General features: G+C 41.0%; 1 protein-coding gene across 1 annotated transcript in view; it reads right to left on the bottom strand.

Annotated features, from left to right (window-relative positions):
* GPC6 (glypican 6) overlaps positions 1–17,371 on the bottom strand; it is an 805,850-nt gene that overhangs the window by 349,475 nt on the left and 439,004 nt on the right. The window contains exon 3 of the mRNA XM_086482023.1: positions 12,950–13,341. Coding sequence (XP_086338149.1) covers positions 12,950–13,341 — 392 coding nt within the window. The remainder of the gene's footprint in view (positions 1–12,949; positions 13,342–17,371) is intronic.

Below are 17,371 nucleotides of genomic sequence, written 5' to 3'. Positions count from 1 at the left end.
GGCCACATTCTGAGGGCTCCCAGAAGAACTTCAGTTTTGAGGATCAGTGTAGAAGTTTCTGACAGCAGTTGGACTGGCAGTTTTCTTTCTATATGTGTTTCTTGAAAAGCAGATGTGCACTGTTCTTTACAAACAGATGTGTGACGATGAAAGATACACAGGAGCTTCTCTTTCCTACAAAACTACATCTTACACATGATGAATAGTTTGCCAGGATGGATAGTTTGCCAGGATGGATAGGTTGCCAGGAGCTTTCTGAACATCTTTTGGTTCTGTCTTTTTATACTCTGACGTGGTAGCAGGTTAGTCCCTTGAAGTTTACCTTAAGATCTCCAGGACTACAGGCTGCAGTGTGCCTTGACCTGTCTCTGTGCTGGATTTTAAACTAACATAGCCACCTCTTATCCAAAGAAAATGTCCATGTAAACAAAAAACAAACACTCAGATTGGGAAAAACCCCTATTTTTCTCATTCAGGCTATCCTTTGACCAGTAGTGTACAAAATTAAATTGTTGTTTCAAATAAACAATTAATTGACTGGTGCTCTAATATTAATATAATCAGATCAAGCCAACAACAAAATAATAGATTCAACCTGAAAAAAATTAGACACATAAATGCCTCTAACACTTCCTTCTTCCACTGGGAAACAGGCAAGTATAAAAGGCACCATGGCCAAATCTGAAAAAAACCATAGCAATCTGACAAGGAAAATTGCAAACATGGCAAGAGGCTACCTGTTTTGGGTGTGGAATTGACAGGGAGGAGTTTGTCATCTGATACAAGTTTGGATTCTAGCATAGTGAAAGGGGAGACTTAGGCACTGATGGCCACATCTATATGGGTAAGAATTAAGTCAGACTTGCTCCAACCTAATTCCCTGTTCTATCAGCACTGAAGACTAAAGAAGATGGTGCTTGAGCTGAGAAGCTTCTACTTACATGTTTCCATGGCTCCTAGGTCTGAGCTGGTTTGAGTTCATACAGTTTAGATGCCACAGACCAAAGCTGGTCAATTATTGCATTCCCGGACAGAGAAGACCAAGTGCTTAGATCCATATGCATTCACTTGTTTTGTGTAATGTCTGAAAAACAGAGTTCATAACAGCTGCCATAGTGTGTCACAACATCACAGTGAGTGGCAGTATTGTTGAGCCAGCAAAATGCTGAAGAGAAGAATGCAGTTTGCAATTTCTCTTTCTTGTACTTAAACACTGAAGGCTACTTTTGTAAAATTCAGATCCGTATCTTTGGCAGCTCAGTCTTCCCTCTACCAACTGGATGCATAAAACCTCCATTTGAAACAGAACAATTAGATCAGTGTCTTCTGTTGTGGAGAGAAGCACTGACGCTTTGGCATAACAACTCAGCATGCAGAGAACTTAGGAAATGTGAATTAAGTGTACTAGCCCTGCTTAGCTTTGTCAGCTTGCCAGCTATTGCCTTACATACAGTCGCTTTTGGATCCACAGATAATGCCAACATATGGATGTGAATGAAAGAATCAAGGGATGAAAAATACAAAAGGCAAGTGTAGATGCAATTCTGTTGTTTGGTGATACTGAAAATCACATAAGGGGCTGAAGTGGGGAGTCTGTACATGCTTCCTGAATAAATCCAGTAATTTCTCCAGTGGTGCGTTCATGCAAAATTCATCAGCCTTCTGAAATCAAAGACCAGAAGTCAAACTTGCACAGTACCAGGACAGACTTGAACATCAAAACATCTCAGGCAGTTTTAAATCCAAATGATTTTCAAGAATGTGGAAGTTGTTTGCAGGCTAAAACTGTGCTGAGGTGTGGGGAAAGGCAAAATCTTGTATGCCAGCTGCCAAAGGATGGCAAAACATTATGAACAACAAGCAGGCATTTCTTGTATTAAAATACTCTCTCTGTACACTTAGTTTCTGCTCTTGGCCATGTAATGGTGAGCTCACCATAGCTGAGGTCAACTAAATCCTCCATATTATTCAAAGCTCTACTTTTCCACTGTTTCATCTGGTACATTTAGATTTTTACTCAAGAAATTAATTCTTCCTAAGGGCTTTAAAAAAAAGAGAAGGAGGAAAGGAGAAGAAGAAGAAAGAGCAATGATAGCCTTAGACATGTGGACTGAGCAAAAGGCACATTTTCTCTTCAGAAAAGATTACGGAAAAAAACTCAGCAAGCTCGTGGCATAAAAAACTCCCATAAGAAGCAGACACTGGAGGAAGCTGATAAGTTTAAAATTTTACAGTTGACCAGAACTGTTATTTTCCTGACAATTAAATGCTTCATTTTGTATTCCTATGTTCACATCATTTTTCGTTTGAGATATATTTTGAGATGCAAGAATTAGGCAGATAATGAAGTCAACTGTCACTGTCCTCTGAACAACTGAGAATTAAACTTAAATCCACGTTGTTGATTTCACACTCATTATTTTAAAGTCTGAAAGAAATTTTACTTTTTCAATGTGTTGCTGACCACTTTGTTGACTGTAACACTTAAGCAGATATGCATTTAAATTCCAGTTAGTATTCGTGACAACTTTTAGGTAAATCAGGTATTTGCTTGACTAATGTTTTCTGTAGAAACCCGAAGGCAGAAGAACTTATTAGTTTTTGTGCTTCTGGCTCACATGAGAAATAAAATGAATTGCTTTTATCAAATTGCGACTGGAAAACAGTGCTTTCATAGGCTGCCTTTGAAAAAGGATGAAGACAATCTGTAAAAAGAGCCATTCTAAAAAGTCAACATGTTGCAAGATGATATAGATCTCCTTGCACTGCTTAACCTTCAGACTTTTTAATCTCCTTCCTATTTCCATTTAATCCTTCTGAATTTTCCTTTACTCTCCTGTGCTAAACCAGCAAAAACATAAAACCTGCTGTAAGATTAATAACAGAGAAGGTCTAAATCTAGCAGGGTCAGAAACCTCCTAGGTGAGCTTTGCTTCTTCACTGTTATTTTTATCATGACTTGGCTGTGTATCTTGACATGCATTAGGATACATCCTTTGTTCTATGAATTCCTCTAAAAAAGTTCTACATTTTCTCTTTACATTGTTTCAGCAGATGCCATATCAATATCTTTTATGAATGGGTAATACATCTGGTATGAAAACTTTGAAGGATTGTGTGTTAAAACCTAAAGAGAGCAGTAATCCTAAAGAAAACCTTGATCTGAATAATTATTTTTCTAATGTGCCATGACAGTGTTTAATGACATTATTAAACTAAAATATTTTAATTTTGATTCTTAATATATAAGTAGAAGTTTCATGTAAAGCTGAACTAAAGGGTATTTTCTATGCCATAGGCATTTAAGAAAAACCACAAACTGAGCAAAAGCACTGTAATCAGAAGATCTTTGCCTATGAATGATACGAAGAATCCAGGAAGACAGGACTACTGCAAATTTTGAGATATGAAGTGGTACAGAGTAGGAATAAACCAGGTTGGTAGACCTACTCAAGGGATACTGAGCAAGACTGAATGTCTTCCTGAGCAGAATGACTAACTCAAACTCCGGTTATTAAGGTCAATAATAAGCTAGCGGAATGAAGCTTAATGAACTAAGAAATGGAGAGGCCAGGGTGGATTATATCTGACAATTCTAATAAATAGGACATAGACCACAGCTTTTGCAGACCTCCTACCTCCAGTTTCCTTTTGTTGGAGTCACTGCTTCATTTTAGGCCTTTTCTCCTGAGCTGCTCTTCTGGGACTCTGGAACACACTTCTGTGTGTTCACACAAATTAGAAAATGTATCACTGTATCTGCATTAAGTCTGGGATATCTGGAAGGCATCTGAAATGTCTGCAAGTTAACTATATCGGTTTATGTCCCTTTTCTTTCCAAGAATGAAGGAAAGATTTCCTGCATAGCTGGAGAACCTCATTTCAAAGGATACTTCCCACAAACCACTCCAGTGTATAGAATCATTGAATCATTACATTGGAGTAGACCTCTAAGATCACCAAGTCCAATCATCAACCCAATACCACCATGCCCACTAAACCATGCCCAGAAGCGCTACCTCAACATGGTTTTTGAACACCTCCAGGATGATGACTCCTCCACCTCCCTGGGCAGCCTGTTCCAATGTTTGACCGCTCTTTCACTAAAGAAATTTTTCCTACTGTCCAATCTAAATCTCCCCTGGTGCAACTTGAGGCCATTTTGTCTTGTCCTATCACTTGTTACTTGGAAGAAGATATGGACACTCACCTCACTCCAACCTCCTTTCAGGTAGTTGTAGAGAGCAATAAGGTCTCCCTTCTCCAGACTAAACAACCCCAGTTCCCTCAGCCCCTCCTTATAAGACTTGTACTCTAGACCCAGAGGTACTTCACCAGATTTGTTGCCCTTCTCTGGACATACTCCAGCACCTCAATCTCTTTCTTGTAGTGAGGGGCCCAAAACTGCACACAGGATTCAAGGTGTGGCCTCACCAGTGCTGAGTACAGGGGCACGATCACTTCCCTACTCCTGCTGGCCACACTATCGCTGATACAGGCCAGGATGCTGTTGGCCTTCTTGGCCACCTGGGCACACTGCCAGGTCATGTTCAGCATCCCCCTATCCTTTTCTGCCTGGCAGCTTTCCAGCCACTTGTCCCCAAGCCTGTAGCGCTGCATGGGGTTGTGGTGACTCAAGTGCAGGACCTGGCATTTGGCCTTGTTAAACCTCATACAATTGACCTCAGCCCATCAATCCAGCCTGTCCAGAACCCTCTGCAGAGCCTTCCTACCCTTGAGCAGATCAACACTCCCACCCAATTTAGTGTCATCTGTAAACTGACTGAGGGAGCACTCAATCCCCTCATCCAGATCATCGATAAAGAAGTTAAACAAGACCGGCCCCAAAACTGAGCCCTGAGGGACACCGTTTGTGGCTGGCCGCCAGCTGGATTTAACTCCATTCACCACAACTCTCTGTGCTTGGCCATCCAGACAGTTTTTAACCCAGTTTAGAGTGCACCTGTCTAGGCTATGAGCCACCAGCTCTCGTAGGAGAATGCTGTGGGAGACGGTGCAAAGGCTTTACTGAAGTCCAGGTAGATGACATCCACAGCCCTCCCCTCATCAACTAAGCAAGTCACCTGGTCATAGAAGCAGATCAGGTTGGTTAAGCAGGAGCTGCCTTTCATGAACCCATGCTGGCTGGGCCTGAGTCCCTGGTTGTCCTGCACATACCATGTGAGCGCCCTCAAGATGAACTGCTCCATAATCTTCCCCAGTGCTGAGGTCAGGCCAACAGGCCTGTAGTTCCCTGCATCATCCTTTCGGCCCTTCTTGTAGATGGGCGTCACATTGGGAAGCCTCCAGTTGTCTGGGACCTCCCCTGTTGACCAGTTCTTCTGATAGATGATGGAGAGTGGTTTGGCCAGGTCCTCTGCCAGCTCCCTCAGTATTCTCGGTTGGATCCCATCTGGCCCCATAGACTTGTCAATGTCCAAGCGGCATAGCAGGTCATTAACTGCTTCCTCCTGAATTATTGGCAATTTATTCTGCTCTCTGTCCCCATCTTCCAGATCAGGGGGCTGATTTCCTTGAGGATAGCTTGTCTGACCATCAAAGACTGAGCCAAAGAATGCATTAACTGCCTCAGCCTTTCCTCATCCTTGGTGAGAATGTCCCCCTCCGCATCCAACAGAGGATGGAGATTTTCCTCAGCTCACTTTTTGTTGCTAATGTACTTGTAGAAACACTTTTTGTTGTCTCTCAGACAGTTCTAGTTGGGCCTCTCTAATTTTCCCTCTGCATGACCTAACAAGCTCCCTATACTCTTCTTGGGTTACCTGCCCTTTCTTCCAAGAGTGGAAAACCCTCCTTTTTTTTTCCCTGAGTTCTAGCAAAAGCTCCCTATTCAACCAGGCCCGTCGTCTTCCCCACCGGTTCATCTTGCAGCACATGAGGACAGCCTGCTCCCGTGCCTTTATGACTTCCTTCTTGAAGGACGTCCAGCCTTCCTGGACCCCCTTGCCCTTCAGGACTCCCCAAGATCATAGAAACCAAAATTCCACCGATGGCACCAGCCTCTGAGCCATGTGTTAATCAGGTGCGTTTTCCTGTTCCTTTCAGTATTCTTCCCTGCCACTGAAGGGATTGAGGAAAACACTGCCTGTGCTCCTGAACCTTCGAGCAATTGCCCTCAGTTCCCTGAAGTCCCTTTTGATCAACTTTGGACTTCTCTCTGCAACTGCATCACTACCAACCTGCATAACCATTGCATAGTGTAGATTCCTCTGTATGGTGTAGATACCATTCACTCTTGCTTCTATGCCATGACATCTCTGAGCCCTGAAACTCCTGTGGCTGGTTAATTCCTGGACTCCCCACCTGAGGAACACCAAGGAAGAGGAAGAGGAGAAAAGAACGTGGCCTATTCATGGCATGGTATGATCCAGTTCTTGGAAAGACATATTAATTCAATTAAAACTCAAAGAACAAATGACTGAATAAAACGCTTAAAACAATAGACAGAGAAGCAATCATAAAAGCTATGCTTGCTTAGCTGGGCTGTTCCTAAACTAACAATTTGAACTGAGGATTAAAGTTTAGTGAAGACCATAGTCCTTTTTAGATCTCCTTCTCCTCTGTGACTTTAACAAGCCAAATCTCTTCAGCCAATGAAGTTAAAATATACAGGACACGTAGCTCTTTATCTGTCACACCCTGCAATTCACATTTTCCAGCATTAAAGTAGTATTCGTTTTGGCTTTTAATTACCCGACTTATCAGCATGTCATATTTCTCCCCCTGTCCCTGAAATAATTACATTCTGAAGCAGTGCGACATTCAGTATTGACCTTTATTTATGGCTCTCACAAACTGTTGAATGTTTATTTATAAACCATGAAAAGCAGAGTTTGTAAGAATATTGATTCAGCGTATTAGAAAAGCAGTGGCCTGGCATTCTGTGAGTAGAAGTAATCACAGGCAATTACTAGAGACTGCTTTTCACTACTAATCTTGAGTTAACCTTATAACTGTATTACTGAATTTGTTTCACTTTGCCCATATATCACCAGGTTCCTAATAAGTCTGATATTAATATAATTTAATAATATTCAGGGGAAGAATTGTTTTAATTGGTTTAAAAAGAGGGAGACATATAGCCTATGACTTGCAATGAGAAAAGTATTGTAACAGCCTTTTTTATTTTGCAATAAATGACAATTAATATTTAAATGCATTAATGGCATACGTTCTTAGAGGCTGGGTCACAAATCTTTGATGTTTAGGCCACTAACAAAATCACTAACTGCTCTTAATGATGCCCCTGAGCTAAGCTTCACTTTACTCCTGGTATAAAAACCACTTTTGCTGCCACTAGCACGAATTTGCAAATATGAAAGGCAAAGTCAAACTAAGAACAATTCATGTTGTCCTTAACCCAGTATATAATGGGAAGAAAGTGGTCAAATTCAGAAAAAAAGCCCAAACCACAAAACAGCCAAACTTAGCAAAAAGCAAAACTAGCAAAAGCAAAACTAGCAAACAATAACTAAAACCCGCAATCTGTGTTCATAGAAGTACTCTGCACTCGCTATTCCTAATGAGACAGATTCAGTGCAAGAGCTGACGAAGATGTAACTGTCTACCCGCGATTAAATTAGAGTTTTGAGCAGCAGTGGGGTACTGACAGCTAGCTAATGACTATGCTTTTGAATAGGACTGACCAGTCATACTTAATTTTTTTTTTTCCTACTAAACTCATATGTTCTCAATGTGAATTTACCCAGATTAAAACACAAAACTGGCACAATTCATGCGTGAGAAGTTATGTTCATGAAACATAAAAAAATGTGGGTTTTTTTCCCTCCTGTTTTCTATAACTTTCAATGAAAAGTATATGGAAAGAAAATGTTTCCAGGAAATTTTTATTTGGGTGGAATGCTATCCTGATGGGATAACACCCTGTTAGGAAAACAGTACTGCCTGTACCAACTAGTACAGTATTTTTGGCAAATTTGATTCCAGTTAGGAATTCCACTATCTTTTGAAACACCCTTCATTTCAGTCTTAATCTTTTCTTGGGAACTAGTTCTGTTTTCTACATGCTGTGTTTGCTCCAGAACCCTTCCTTATTTAATGAAAAAAATTCTCCAGTACAGGAAGCTTTATAATTGTAATTCAGTTATTAATACATTTGGGTAAAGTATTTCAGCAATCATAAATTCCTGGAAAGTCATAAAGACCCTCCCTTCTTAAAATTTTAACTGTTTTATCCTCCATTTGTTTTTCTGCTTATATTTTCCACCACCCAGTGACAGTTCAAAGACAGTATCATGATTACTGAGAATGTTTTGTTTAGAGTCAGAGAGAATAACTTAGCATTATTTTCTTGTAAAGTATCCAGAGCTCACACATAGTAAAAGATGAACATGGAAAAATACGCATACCTCTTTTCTATCACATTATTGGAAATCACAGCTGGCAGCAACTTCAGAAATATTTTCAGTAGTTTCTTCAGTTTAACATTAAACACTAAATCACAGCTGGTCAGGAAGGTTTGGGTTTTTTCTGTGTTTTTTTTTCTTCTCCAGGAAAAAGTTGAGAAAAACAAAATACACTTAAAAACATTGACATTTGAATATGATATATTTTTATAGGGAGAAAGAAAGGATTTTTTTCCACCAAATGGAAAGCTTATTCTACAGGTTTTTAGGATCTGACAAATTAGTAGAAAAACAGGTGGTAGAAAATTTTACCAATTATTTCTGAGCCTGTAGCTCAGAAAGTCCATAAATTTCTACTAGCTATAGCTTAAGAAAGTATACTAGGTAAGAAGCTCTGCTGCTGTACTGACCTTTAAACTACTGGGCATTGAGGTAAAAATCAACTAAACAGACCTTTGGTGTGCCCAAAATGTCAGTTCTTCTGTTATATATTGAGCAATATATACTGAAGCTGCATCAGGGGAAGTTCATATTGCACATCAGGAAAGGGTTCTTCACTGAGAGGGTGGTTGGTCACTGGAACAGGCTCCCCAGGGAAGCAGTCATGGCACCAAGCCTGTCAGAGCTCAAGGAGTGTCTCCACAACGCTCTTAGTCACATGGTTTAGTTTTAGGTAGTCCTGTAAGGATCAAGGAATTGGACTCTATGATCTTTATGGATCCTTCAACTTGAGATATTATATGATTCTTCTGAATGAACTGGGGCCACAAAAATGATCAGGGGGCTGGAGCACCTCCCTTATGAGGACAGGCTGAGAGAGTTGGGGTTGTTCAGCCTGGAGAAGAGAGGAGGTCTCCGGGGAGACCTTATTGTGGCCTTCCAGTACTTAAAGGGGGCGTAGAAGAAAAATGGAGGCAAACTTTTATCAGAGCCTGTTGTTGTAGGACAAGGGGTAATGGTCTTAAACTAAACCAGGGCAGATTTAGACTAGATATAAGGAAGAAATTTTTTACAATGAGGGTGGTGAAACTCTGGAACAGGCTGCCCAGATTAGTGCCAGAAGCCCCATCCCTGCAAGTGTTCAAGGTCAAGTTGGACGGGGCTCTGAGCAACCTAATCCAGCTAAAGATGTCCCTGCTTACTGCAGGGGGGTTGGACTAGATGACCTTTAAAGGTTCCTTCCAAATGATTCTATGATAATTTGAGTTGGAAGGACGCTAAGGAGATCTCTAGTCCAATCTGCTTCTCATAGCAGAGTCAGCTCTGAACTCAGACTAGCATGACCTGGTCATCTCAAAGGGCTTTGTACAATCAGGACCTCCATGGATGGAGCCTGCGCAGGCTCTCTGGGCAACTGATCCACTGCTTGAGCATCCTCATGGTTAAGCTTCTCCTTACATCCAGTCTGAACTGGCCCTTGTTTCAACTCATCATGTCCCACCATGCCCCACTGTGAATTCAGCTTTACTGAATCTCCTTAATGACTTCCCTACAGGCACCAGGAGCTGTTGCTAGGTGCCCCTGAAGTTGCCTCTTCTCCAGGCTGAATAAGCCCCAGTCCCACAGACTCTTCTTACAGGCCAAGTAATCCAGTTCTGATCATGCTGGTGGACTCCACTGAATTCACTTCAGTTTGTCAATGTCTTTCTTGTATAGGAAAGGCTCCAAACTGAATGCAGTATTCTACATAGAGTCTAACAGACTATAACTATTAATGTGTATACATCAAGCAAAGAATCTGTACTGTACCTTACACCAACCACCAAGCACTTTAAAAAATTTTAATGTCTTGCTTTCATGTTAAAAGGAAAAAACAGAAGCATTATTGAGCTATTATCATCTTCAAGTGACACTACAAAAAGGCTACTTTAAGATTACAGAACTAGTAGCTCTCCTTATAGGATCATAGGATCATTTAGTGATCTTGTGGTAAACCCTATTCTTGAAAGGGCTTATGTGCCCAAAACCCAGCAGATGAGATGAAAACATTTCCTGAGTATGTAAGAAAGGAGTCACCTGCACATTCTGTACAGTCATGTACGTACACCGGGAAAGTGACATCTCAGCAGACAATACATACCTTAATCTGGGATTCACGAATTACATATCTATTACACGAGTTACATAGTTTACTCCCTACAGTCTGATCCAGTTGATGCAGCAAGATCTAATGCCTACTGAACAGCAGTGACATCAAAGCCCAGCACTTTCCCCTAAAACCTGACCCATGAGAACATCACTGCTCTTCAGAGTAAGCCTGGGGCTGCAGACATATGTGTTCTGCATGCTTGGAGGCTAAACAGCTGTATCTGCCCCTAACCAGACTAGGTGGGCTGGGATTTCATGCTGATGCCCTGCCACTGTTCAGAATGGACTGCAAGAATTGACAGTGCCAGAAAAAAACAGAAGGCAACCCTCCAGCCCAGGAAGGCACTTGAGAGGAAGAGATCTTGGTTCTAGCTAAGTAACCAGGATCAGGTATTTCATTTGCCAACTCTGAAGTGCAACATGACCCTTTCCTCCCATGCAGTCTCCTAGGCATAAAATCAGGCTCTCACTTGACAACTATCTCTCTGGCTTCATGGCTTCTGAATTTGTAATTGCAAAATATCGCATCATATAGGATAAGAAAAGTTTAGAAGCCTCATCTTGTTGAGCACTTGAATTGCAGTCTACCGTACAATGTATCAGCTTTACCTCTACCTCACCTTCTGTCTGTGATTTAAATGAAGCAAGTAAGCCAGTCCTCTTAAGAAAGAGGTATGGTTTAGGCTTGAAAATGTGAGGAAGTACTGCATGGGGTAAACGTCAGAATCATGCATTCACTTATTGTCCAGAAGTGAGTATTTGGGCATTTCATAGTGAATCTCACTACAGCATTTCAGAATTCAGAGTATAGTTAAGGTTCAAATACATTACAAAGGCTGTGAAATGGCCAGATCACTGCACAAGTATATAGTTGGAACAGCAATTCAGAAAAATATACCTGAGTTTAAAACACTGTACAAGAGGAAGTCATTCAGGCACATTTCTTGTACCCAGATAGGTTATTTTTGTGTGTGTTTTTTTCTTACATAGCTTTAATTAAGTGAAGCCCTTCAGGATTACAATCATCATAAATATTTGCATAGACAAATAATTAAAACTAAAATAAATGTGAGTCAAACTGTCCTTTGGGAAAGCTCAAGCTCCAGAGGTGTCACTATTCGTCTATTTTCTCATCAAAAACATCACTAGACATTTCTAACAAAATCCATCACCCAGTTGCATGATGAATGAATGTTGTGAGGGCTGTACTGCCTTAATGAACAGCAGCAAAAATTTGCTTGAAACATTTAAATTCTGATCATTATCATAATCTTTTATATATGTAGCCGGTTTTGAATTACTAATGACAATCACTACCATGCTATAACATTGATGTTACTGGTATGTTTGCTGGGAGGAGTGGCTGACATGCCAGAGGGCTGTGCTGCCTTTCACAGAGACTTGGACAGGCTGGAGAGTTGGGTGGAGAGGAACCTAAAGGGGTTCAATAAGGGCAAGTGTAGGGTCCTGCACCTGGGGAGGAATAACCCCATGAACTGGTACAGGCTGGGGGTCAACCACAAGGGCAGCTCCACGGAGAAGGACCTGGGAGTTGTGGTAGACGACAAGTTGACCATGAGCCAGCAACGTACCCTTGCGGCCAAGAAGGCCAATGGTATACTGGGGTGCATTAAGAAGAGTGTAGCCAGCAGGTCGAGGGAGGTTCTCCCTCCCCTCTACTCTGCCCTGGTGAGGCCACATCTGGAGTACTGTGTCCAGTTCTGGGCCCCCCAGTTCAAGAGGGACAGGGAACTACTGGAAAGAGTCCAGCAAAGGGCTACTAAGATGATGAGGGGACTGGACTACCTCTCCTACAAGGAAAGGCTGAGAGACCTGGGGCTTTTTAGCCTGGAGAAGACTGAGAGGGGACCTTATCAACACCTATAAATATCTAAAGGGTGGGTGTCAAGAGGATGGGGCCAGGGTCTTTTCAGTGGTGCCCAGTGACAGGACAAGGGGCAACAGGCACAAACTGGAGCACAGGAAGTTCTGCCTCAACATGAGGAAAATCTTTACATCAAGGGTGACAAAGCACTGGAACAGGCTGCTCAGGGAGGTTGTGGAGTCTCCTTCCCCGGAGATATTCAAAACCCACCTGGATGCAGTCCTGTGCAACCTGCTCTGGGTGAACCTAATCCAGCTTAAGATGTCCCTGCTTACTGCAGGGAGGTTGGACTAGATGATCTCCAGAGGTCCCTTCCAACCCCTACCATTCTGTGAGTCTGTGATTCTGTATTTCATTGTGTCCTAAGCACAGAGAAATGCTTTCCAGTCAGTATTGCCTTAATATTTCCAGAAGGAATTAAAAACAACTGTTGCCCCTATTTATAAACTTAGGATGGGTATATCAGTAGACATAAAAAACAACCAACCAAACACCCCCCCATATTAAAAAAAGGTGCACAATCCGATTACAATTGTCTAGCAAGTTTGAAACAAATTCAAGCTTAAAAAAACCCCTGAATTTGGATTACCTTGGATACTCTGTTTGCAACCTCTCTGCCTACTGTCAGCCCCTGAACAAAGGTCCGTGCAGCAATGAACGCTCTAGTCACTTGAACCTTCAGCTTCCTGGGTACGTCTCCAAATGGCTTGAGCTGGTCTGTGTACTTGCTTACGCACTCCAAGTAGTCCTCCGTGAAATGGTACTGGGGGTTTATGAGCTGGAACATCCGCTCCAGCAGCCGAGCCCAGAAATCGTTCAGCATTTCCTCCAAGTTCACGTTGCCTCCTGTGTAATACCGCTTCAGCTCGGTGAAGAGGTCCTGGAACACCTCTGAATTCTGCATGTACAGCATGCCATATGTCCGGACAAACATGTCATTTAAGGATCTTTCTGCATTCTCCAGAAGTTCTCGGAAAAATTCTGCAGGGAAAACAAGCAGGTGTTAATGGATATATTAGTAAGGTATGAAGGGTTTTCTGATTGCATTCCTATGTTACTGTTAGTAATGTTTGTCTTGATATGCTGTTACCACAGCACTTTACTAGTGAAATGCATTTATTTGGATAGGAAATAGCTTTATCTAGAGGTAAATAAAAACAGAGCATAACCTGAATTTCCAAACAAGGTAGAAAGATGTACAACCTTTAACACTGAACCTGAAAAGCCCATTTAAAAGAACTTTAGTGAAGGTAGTTCCACTTCTCCATGTATTATTTGAACATAGCAATCCCCCTCCTTGCAAAGTCCTCCATACTAAATCTTCTAAGCTAAAAGTAAAGTAATTAATATGATGATTTAACTGAAAATGTAATGATTTTAGAATAGCTAAGTTCCATTTTGCTGAAGGTTTTACAAAGTAGAATAACACCATGGAAATAAATCTGAAAACTTATTTGCAAATATGCTTGAAGAGAACTTGAAAGAGACCTGAGTGGAAACGAGCAGAATCCCTCTTAAAAGTATTACGTGTCTAGGTAATACTAAGGAAATGTTAGCATTTGCAGTAATTTGCTTCTCTACTGAAGAACAGTAGTAGGACCCTCCACCAGTCATGTCACAGCAAGCCTACTAATTCCAGTTTGTGCTAGTTGTTGGTTTTGGAGCAGCAGACCTGTTTTTTTGAAAGGATTTCAGACTTTACTGCTTGTGTGCCTTTTATCTACTCAGGCCCAAACTGTAATCTATTTCTAAATTTTGGCTTGTGAAATTTATTCTTACTGGAAACCAAGCCCATGGGATACAGTGGAAATACGTAATCATCTCTTCTGTTAAGATCCTGTAACTGCCATATGATGCTTAGATTTTCCCAAGAAATTCACTGAGCATGTACACCAATTCTCCAAACACATCTGACAAAAGCCGGCACAGCTTCTCCTGGTTTTTAGAAGATCTCATCTTCCTACAGGGTCTGCTTGTCCACCTTCTTAAACCTCCTTTGCAAAACAGTTCAATGACTGCTGTGGCCTGTAAGTGGGGCATTGCAGACAGCAAGGCAGACATGACAACACCTTTGGCAAATCACATATATTTGCTGCAATTAAATGATTCACACTGATGCAGGAGCCATCACACAGCCAAGTCTGGGATACCAGATTCTAAATATGTAGTCATCGCCCATAGACACATCTGCATGTGCTAACTGCAGGGACATGCTGACTTCTTACAGTCTTGGCTAATGCTATAATGTGAATACTCTTTTAACATAGGGCCCTGCGGTGGCTACGACGACTCGTAAAAACGCATAATCACTTCAATGATAAAGACAGGATGGCAATTAAGACTATGTAAGAAAAAATCTACACTAAATTTAAGGATTTGCAACTGTGATCAGCTGAAAGCAGAATCTACTTAACACTGTGGACCACTCTACAAGGACTCAGTAAGAAAAGAGCCTCTTTTTGGCAGAAATTGTGCAGAGTTGCAGTCTTTGATCTCCCAGGTAACTGCAAAGGGGTTATCATGAAAATGTATACACAGAACATTGAGAACATACTCGCTACATCAAAGCACTTATTAAAAGGAAAATATATTCTAATAAATGTATCAATGTCTAAACTGTCATTGAAACCACCAGCTCTTCATATGGAATAAATTCCATGTGGAAAAAAATATACTTTCGCCGAATAATTTATGTAGGGAAAAGTGAAAAAAACCCAACCAACCCCACAAATCCCACAACCAAAAAGAAACTCTTGTTCTTTATTGTCAAATAGAATAACCAGAGGTCCCCACCTTCTTACTCTGTTGTTTTTCCAAATTACCTACTAACTCTGACAAACCTGTTCGTAAGAAAAGCGAAACGAAGCTCTTTTTTACGGCTAATCCTGACCTGGTGGTATCCTTGACATCTGAATCATCCTGATTACTATTTCATATGTTCAGCATTTCTTCTAAGGAATAATGCACACTGGCTGTACTGCTGAATACATGTAGCTCTCTAGTCACACAATCTGGAAGGCAAAAGATGGCAGACAACTTGGGCTCAAAATAAAATTTGTTGTAAGGTTGAAGCCAGGCTTTCAGACCAGTGCAATTGAACAACTGGGAAAGACGATCACGAAAGCAGTGAATCCAGGCCCTTCAACTTCTCTCCCACAAGGCTCTGAGGTGCTGGGGTGGGGGGTGCCTCTGCAATTCACATGCTGGCTGCTCCCAATCCATAGCTATACTAGGAATCCCACTATTTATCTTGCCATTGCGTAAGTCAGTCACAGCAAAGCACAACTGAGTTCGCTGACAGCTCCTCTTGTCTGAGATTGTTAGCCTACTATTTCTTTGTGCGGGGGTATTACGCAGCAATCTCACAGTCAGTTTGTTGGAAGACAACCAAACTGTTCAGGGAGGGGTAGACATTTATTCTGTGCTTGCACAGCACCTAGCACAATGTGGTCCATGCTGGTTGCAATCTTTATTTATACTGCAGTACAAACATTATCAGTAACTCCACAAGCTCAAATTTCATGCTAGTCCAAATGTGACACCATACCTATGCATTCTGTAGGAGAGCTAATGTCTTCTAAATAGCAGTACATGTATTTAACTTTTAGTCTTCTCATAGGTGTCTAGTCTTTGAGAGGTATTGCTTAGAGTAAGTTATTATGCCATTAAAAAGTTAGACCGTTGGTCTTCTATATGTTTTGATACAAAAGAGTTAGTTTAAGAGAGTTATCTGCATTCAGTAACCCTATGCAGGATCAGGATAATAAACCAGATACAACTACAAAATTGGATACCTTTTCAGTTCCAGAGAGAAAGAGATCTCCCTTGTTGTACCAATCAGAAAAATTCTCAATCAATTCCCATCCAGCGAAATGAATCTGCTGTGAAGGATCACTCACTTTTTCAGTCTGCAAATCTTCCATATACCAAGAAGGTAGTCTGCTTTGCGATTCTTATGTACAGAAACTGTGTCCTGGCATAACAGGGCACTTATCCAGTCACATCAGGAGAAACTGTACTTGCTTCTGCAAAGGTTGAATTTTTCCATGGTCTTCACAGTAATTTAAAGATTTGATGTTCATTGCAAAGACAATATTTCATCAACTTGCAGGTAGTTTTTGAAAAATAATGTAATATTTCAACTCAAAGTAAAAGAACAAATATGAGACAGACATTAGTCAAGTTGCTTAACGTGCTTCTGGAAGGCACTCAAGTACTAGGGTGAAAGAGAAGAATCTATATATGACACTGCTGTCCTGTGTTTTAAAATATGTATCTTATGAAAATTTTTGCTGCCAAACTAGGCTGTCATGAGCAGTGTTAATGCTGGGAATAATTTTTCCTAATTTTAAGTGCTGATTCATTTATATGACAGAATAGGTCCTGGGTATGTCTTATGTTGCAAGCACATTTTTATACATCTTTCATTTATTAGCCAGAGAGTCTCAGGAAGCCCATTCAGTTCTGCAAATGAGGTAGTAGGAAAGGATAAGGCCTAAGGCACACTGAACTACTGAAAAGAGGGAGAGAAGATTGCTATTTCAAACCATTACATGCTTTGTATAGGTTTAAATAGTGGGTTTCCAGTCAATGGATAACAAGCTACTTTTCATTTTTAAACATTATTTGTAAATTTAGGATGGAAGATAGATAGTAACAGTCTCTGCAAATGAAGTCTGAATTTTTAAGTGTTTTGTCTATGATAAGACAACTCATTTACAAAGTGAAAGGACACAAGGCATTGCTAGAGTCTCTTACTGAATGGTAGGTACTGCTCTGAGACTAAAAATAGGGTCTTGTTGGCTCTCACACTACCTTGTCAACTGAAAGCTGAGTTTCTCACTCTATTTTAACGTAAGTAATCTAGTGTCATAATGCAATTCAACCTGGGAGCTAGCCTAATTCCGAAGTGATGACTAGTTGTCACCATAAATCAGTGGATCAGGATTGGGGATAATATTGCAGCATGACATGTTGCAATAACTGCCTTCAACAAAATATAATCACAAGT

The sequence above is a fragment of the Leptosomus discolor genome, chromosome 1 (assembly GCF_034619465.1).
Source record: "Leptosomus discolor isolate bLepDis1 chromosome 1, bLepDis1.hap2, whole genome shotgun sequence".
NCBI lineage: Eukaryota > Metazoa > Chordata > Aves > Leptosomiformes > Leptosomidae > Leptosomus > Leptosomus discolor.
The sequence above is the reverse complement of the archived record's forward strand: the minus strand, read 5'-3'. Positions and strand labels throughout refer to the sequence as shown.